The sequence below is a fragment of the Mustela putorius genome, unplaced genomic scaffold, assembly GCF_011764305.1.
Source record: "Mustela putorius furo isolate JIRA1106 unplaced genomic scaffold, ASM1176430v1.1 tig00003901_pilon_pilon_pilon, whole genome shotgun sequence".
Taxonomy (NCBI): domain Eukaryota; kingdom Metazoa; phylum Chordata; class Mammalia; order Carnivora; family Mustelidae; genus Mustela; species Mustela putorius.
The window spans coordinates 18,889,384-18,896,031 of NW_025422049.1; the positions used below are offsets into that span (position 1 = coordinate 18,889,384).

The 6,648-nt window shown below is 45.5% G+C and overlaps 1 protein-coding gene across 4 annotated transcripts in view; it reads left to right on the plus strand.

Annotated features, from left to right (window-relative positions):
- The window catches only part of MORC4 (MORC family CW-type zinc finger 4), a 52,473-nt gene extending 51,351 nt beyond the window's left edge, over positions 1 to 1,122 (plus strand). For all 4 annotated transcript variants that reach the window (XM_004769002.3, XM_004769004.3, XM_013064837.2 and 1 more), the window contains one exon: positions 144 to 1,122. In XM_004769002.3, coding sequence (XP_004769059.1) covers positions 144 to 297 — 154 coding nt within the window. In that variant the 3' untranslated portion in view covers positions 298 to 1,122. The remainder of the gene's footprint in view (positions 1 to 143) is intronic.
- Positions 1,123 to 6,648: the final 5,526 nt, after the last annotated feature.

A 6,648-nucleotide genomic window follows, 5' to 3' on the forward strand; every position in this document is an offset into this window, starting at 1 on the left:
GTGGCACCGTGCTTTCTTCTTTCTGTCTAGCTAATGGACACGTCATTGTTGAGAGATGTAGGCCCATTTTTAAGGAGCTTCATTTTGTTCTGTTGGCTAATGACTTCATGTCATCTCTTCTGCCCCCTCACTCCATCATACAGGGCTTTGGCAAAGCTTACGCGGCTGCGTATCCACGTCAGCTATCTCCTTACTTCTGTCCTCCCTCACTTGGAGCTTCGTGAGATCGGGTTTGACTCAGAGCAAGTGGATGGGATCCTGTATACGGTGCTGGAGGCAAATCACATACTGGATTGAGCACCGGACTATACACTCTATATACCCTTCTGTACCCTACCCTACTCTACCCTACTCTACCCTACCCTACTCTACTCTACCCTACCCTACTCTACTCTTCTCTTGTCTTCTCTTTTCTTTTCTTCTCTTCTTCATTCCCTTCTTCCTCCTCCTTCCCTCTCCCCCTCTCTCTCCATCTCCCCTCCCCCCCCCACCTTTTTATGCCTTATATAGAGAATCTTTGAGTAAATCCTGGCTGTCACTCATTCTGCTTCTTATTCAGTTTTGATGTGGAGAAAGAGGCTAGTTAATAGGCTTTCAGGAGTTCCAGGAACAGAAAAACAGTAATCACCAAGCCAGGTGACCTGAAAGCTTTAATTTTCATGATGTAGATACTGGCCTGTTTTATATCCTTTCTGAAGTGGTTTGTATTCATTTAGGTTAAATCAGCCAGCAAATACTGGGTCCAATGTGGTAGGTGTTTGGGGATAAATTAAGAAGTAGAATTCATGGCTGCAGCCTTCGAGCGTCCAACAACCTAGTCGGAAGTGCAGGACACACGCCAGGTTCACTAACTGGTACAAGTGAGGGATACAAATGGATAGAGAAGTTCTGGGGGAGGAAGATGAGGCAGGCATCACATCAGAAATGGGACCTAAACTAAGATTTGTTTAAAGAACGAGCATGACCACACTGTCAACAATGGCAACAATGGTTGTCCTCTAGGGGTAGGACTACGGTTGATATTTTTTTTTCTTCTCGCTATCTTCCTGCCTTTTTCAAATTTTCTATATAAACCCATTATTCTTCTTACATTGGAAAAAAATAAATTGTTTTAAAAAAGAATGAGTAGGTTTGGATATAGATATCAGATGAGAGACCCTGTTGAATGTATAAGGTAATTTTATATTTACAGTTCATGTCATTCAGCATTACCTCTGGAAGAATAGCATGAACAAAAAAGCCGGAACGTGAAAAGGACATGTGATAGCAGTGATGGGTTAATGTGAACAGAACTAAGGTTAAATCGTGACCCACCTACTCACTCTCACGTGATATTTACACGTCCATGCATGCTCAGATTCAAAAAATATGTACCACCGAACTGGGATTTCAGGAAGTGGGGAAGCCCTTTTAGAGCACAAAGGTCTGTCTGCCAACCCTCAGAATTCACCACCCACCTGCTCCTCAGCCTAGTGCTTGAGTAAGGGGCTGGTCTCATATTATCAGAAATAGTAAAACCTACACTCTTGTAAAAGTAGCTGTTTTGTTTATCCATTGCTTTATTGTATTTGTATAGCGCCTACTCTCCAACGAGTTCAAGGTACTCCTCACAAAACATTGAACAATGAACACTTAAACGATGCCAGCAGTGAAAAACAAGTAAAGGAGAAGGAACCGAAGGGGATGGTGGAATGGGCTCAAGCCCTCGCAGTAAGGATTAGGAGGTGCAGAGGGATGTTTGGGGTATTTGTTCTGGTTTCCCTGCAGAGCGACTTTGGAAGTCTCTCCCAAGCTTATTTTGCCTCCTTGGCGAGGAGGTCCGGCACAAGTACTCCAGGGAGACCAGAAGGCCTGGGGGGAGGCCCAAGCCAGGCTTCAGCATCAGAAGGAGTGCTGACAGTCACGTGCATGCTCGCTTGTGCGCGCGCACACACACACACCCGGCCCCAGGCCCTCACCACACCGTACCTCTAGCCTGCAGCCTGGTTGGTTTTCATGGAGACATTGGGACTAGGTTATTGAAGGCCCCCATTGTCTAAATAAATATAAATAGTACTGAGAAGTGGGGCTGGGGGCGCATTTTTAGCTATCCTCTCAGTGATACTTATTCTTCAGGTGGGGGCTGTTAAAAGCTGGGACTTGGCACAGGTATGGACAATATGGATGGAAGGTGGTGTCGGAAGAAAATTCAGAGCATTGAAGGTTCAGCCTTTTGGGAGGAGAGTGAGCGTGTGTGAGTGGTGTGTGTGTGTGTGTGTGTGTGTAGGGCAAAGTAGGAGAGAATATGGGCAATTGGGCTTTAAAAAGAAAGATGTTGGGGGGGGGAGTTGGAAAATGTAACTCCTCTTTACTAGTGCTTCCTCTGCACCCATTTCCTAGACCCAACCCCATACCGCTTCTTCCAGCAACAGTTAGGTCTGTGAGTCTGTCTGCTATGATGCCACAGTTGCCCCTATATTACCTGTTTGCAGTGAGACCACACCAGTGTGAGGCCCCTGGAGCCAATGTTAAAAGCCACAGTGGAGAGATTCGCAAGTGTCCCCCAGCCTTAACCAGAGCGTATATAGTGTGGAGGTAAAAGACATTGGAAGAAAAAAGTGGGTGCCCGCTCCTGGTCGTCCTGTTGGGCTAACAAGATCGTAACTCTCCTTTCAAATGTCTCTCCTGTTTACCCTTTAGGTTTTCATTTCCACAATCAACATTTAGGCCCTTATTATCTCATGCCTGGAAAATTGAAATCAACTCTTAACTGGCTTCCTTTTCCTCCTGTTCTCACTCCTTCCATCCACTCTTCTCACTGTCACGAAATTGCGCTGAATGACCTCCTCAGGTTATGCCTCTGCTCAAAGACCCACTAGTGCTCCCAGTTACCACGCAAGTACAGTACCGACCCCTCCCCGTCCCCCCCCCCGTGGCCATTCCTGTGCTCTCCAGAGTCCTCTAACATTCCAAACACAAACCTCGTTCGATCCAAGCTGAACTGTTTTTCAGTTTCCGAACCTGCCTGGAGGTTTCCTCCTGCACCTTTACTGTTCGAACCTTCCCTTTACCTGGAACATCCTCCTTCATCATCTTTCCTTTGGCTCAAATGCCAGCACCCCCCCAACCCCGCCCCACCCCAAATTCCCCCAGTTAACCCAGGCAAGGCATAATGTTTTCTTTGATCACGTAAGTTTTGTGTCACAAGGCTTTTTATCACAAACTTCCTTGTCCTGTCTTCCTATTAGCCCTAGATTCGAATATATAGCTGCCTACTTGGCATTTACATTTACATGTCTCACAGGCATTTCAAATAAAATGTGTTAAAAATAAACAGTGACACACACACCCTGGGACTGTTCCTTCCCCCAGTTTTCTCATTTTAGAAAATGGCACCTCCACCCACTCAGTCACATAAGCTAGAAACCTGGAAGTCATCCTTAATCTTCCTCTTTCGTAGTCCCCCACATCCAGTCTGTCAGAAAGTCTGCCAGTTCTATCACCAAAGTATATCTTGTCTTCACTGACTTTTACCACAGCCTCCTTAGTCTAAACAACCATCAACTCCCATAGACATTTTTGCAACTCCTAACTGGTGTCCTTGCTTCCACTCTCATTCCCACAACTGTCTTATCATGTCAGCCAGATTTAAAAAGAAAAAAATACAAGTCCGATTACGTAACTCCCTGCTAAAAGCCCTTGCATGACTTCTCATTGCAATTTTTCATCATATTTTACTTTTCCCCTCGCTCGCTGTGGTCTTCCCACAGAAACATGTCAGGCTCTTCCTTCCCTCCGAGCCTTTACCTACACTGTTCCACTCCTCTAGAATGATCACACCTCCAGTTTGGGCATGGCTGCCTAGTCCTCATCCTTCAGGTGTCTGTGTAAGTCTCAACTTTCTCGGAAAGGCCTTCTGTGCAGCCTTTCTTCTCCCTCTACCTTATTCTGCCGTCATTTCCTGTTTTCAATTCCTGGCACTTCTCACAGTTTGCTGTTATGTATTCGGCTGTTGACTTGCACTCACTCGTTCAGCAAATACTCACCGGCTACCTACTGTGTGCTGTGATAGACAGCAGGGAGCACAGCCTGCTTGATGTCTGTCTGCCTCTGCCTAACAAGCTTCTATGAGGGGAAGGGCCATGCCCGTGATGGCCAATCCCTTTTATCGTAGTACCTGGTATATAGTAGGCAATCAATCAATAATTCTTACTGAATGAGTCAATGATGGGAAGTTGTCCGTATTTCCATCTCCCTCGAGAGCCTATAGTAGTGGCTCATTTGTGGAAGGGGCTGGCTAGATCAGTCTGAGTGAGGGAAACAACAGTGCTGGACATTAAAGTCTAAGAATGCCAAGCAGACCATAAGTCCTTCAGGTTGCGGGGGGGGGGGTGTCGGGGGCAGGCAGTGGGAGCTGGGGTGACCCAGCATTTCTCTGTATCTGAATTTTCACTTGAATATTTGAAGAGACTACCCGGGGGGGCGGGGGAGAATATGGGTGTTCTTTCCCACAGACTCCAAATGTTATCAAAAGGAAGTTCCCTAGCATGCAATTTTAAAATACTGAGAATTACAGAATACAATCAGAAGCCTAGAGAACAGATGTTGAGTGTGAAAACTAAAAGGAGGAAAAAAAAATTTCTGAAGGGTCTCCTGTTCCTTTTTGCCAAGAGCAGTGATTGAATCTTTCAGAAAAAGAAACAGGGATGCATGTGTGGCCCAGTTGCTTGAGCGTCCAACTCTGTTTCTGCTCAGGCCAGGATCTCAGGGTCTCAGCATCAAGCCCCGCATTGGGCTCCATGCTTGGCGTGGAGTGTGCTTGAGATTCTCCCTCTCCCTCTGCCACTCCTGATCATGCTCTCTCTCTCTCTAAAAATAAATAAATCTTTAAATAAATAATTTTTAAAATTTAAAAAAAAAGAGAAGGGAGCTATCCATAAACAGAGTAGACAGAGCAAGCCTCAAGAAAATAAGTTCCTGGCATGTGTGAGGAAGTCAGTACTGTGGGATGAACAAATGGGCTCCTAGCAGAGGACCAAGTTGGAGACTTGGTGGTCCCAGGGGGGAGCAGAAAGATATAGTTGTCCACATCCAGTGATTACAGATGATTTGCTTCAATAATTTAAAAGCAAAGGCTTAATCGGCAGGTTCTCTATTCCCAAAGAGCAATCCTCAGATAGAACATGTTTCAGAGTTGTATACTATGAATTAAAAGTTCTTTCTGTAGTATGGGGTTAGGAGTGAAGCATGAGGGTATGTTCAGGAAATCCAGGGGTGAGCTAAGGCCCAGTCAAGGGTAATTTCCCCCCAAAGAATCCTTGTTCTTGAAGACAAGGACATCCCTAACTTACGACTTCTCTTAGAGAGGAAATTCAGGAACCATACTTGTGAATTCAGTCACGGCACATGGTTGGGTAATAAACCAGACAGTTGGAAAGAACGAACCTAGATCGTCTTGGGTAGATTGAAGCCTTAGTCATGGAGACATATGCAGCATTCATTTTTTGCAGAAGGAATGTGTTTTGTTACTTGCCTCCATCCCCAAGTCCAAAGTCTTGATGTGAGTCATCAGAAAACACAACCCCCTTTTAGAGGAGATTAGTCCACATGTTTTGGGGGCCTTCTACTCACGAAACGCATGTGTCTGACCATTGAGTCCTCAGAGACAGAGGCAAGATGACTTTAGGCAGACGCTCAGGAAGGTGTTCCCCAAAGTCCTGATTTTCCAGAAAGCTTTGGAAACTGGTAATGATCGGAAAGGTGGAGGTTGAGGTAGAGAGGATTTTCCAGGTTGTAGGGAAGAGTGTAAGTAAAGTCACAAGACTATGTGGGAGGAGGGGTTGTGAATAAAGAAACACCCAAGTGTGTCTGAGGAATATTGAATTCTTTAACTTGAAGCATAAGGAACAGAAGGGACCAAGGGTTGGGGAATACCAGCAAGACAGGGGCTATGCTAAATCTGCCTACCAGTGGCGCCCTTGTAGGTTACAAACTAGGAAAGTGTTTGTTGTATCTCCCCAGTTGTCCGAGAGTTGGGGGAATTAACCTCAGTTTGCAGTTCCCCTGGACTAAAATTTTCTCTAGAAGTAGGACCTTATTGATGATGGTTCTGTTCCCCCTCAGATTTTCACAGATCTGGATAAAGGGCAAAGAGCCAACACCCCTCCTTTATTCTCCAACTTCTCAAGTCTGCTTTTCCTCTGGCCTCTACTAATGGAATCTGAATGATTCCTGTGAATCCTATGAATCTAGACTTTGGGGAAGAATCTGGAGAAGTTTTGACCTGGGCAAGAATATCCCTTGATGTAGATTCAGATCTGTAGTGGGAAATAGACTTTGTCATCTGCCCCCACTCCCCACAGACACACATTTTGGTGTGACTTTGACACTACCCTTTGGGTCACCAATATGTTTGGAACATAGTTAACCCCTTGTTGAGGACCTACCATATGCCATGACCACACTACGAGGCAGGCATCATTTCCACCTGACATATGTAGGAACTAAAGCATAGAGAATTGAAGTGCCCCTCCCAGGCCACACAGCTAGAGAGCGTGCAGACGCCAAACCAAACCCAAGTTTGTCTGACTCCAAAGCCCAGGCTCTTTGCCCACAACACAGTATGGCCTGTCTTAAAAACGATTAGTCTTGTCTTCTTCCTTTTGATAA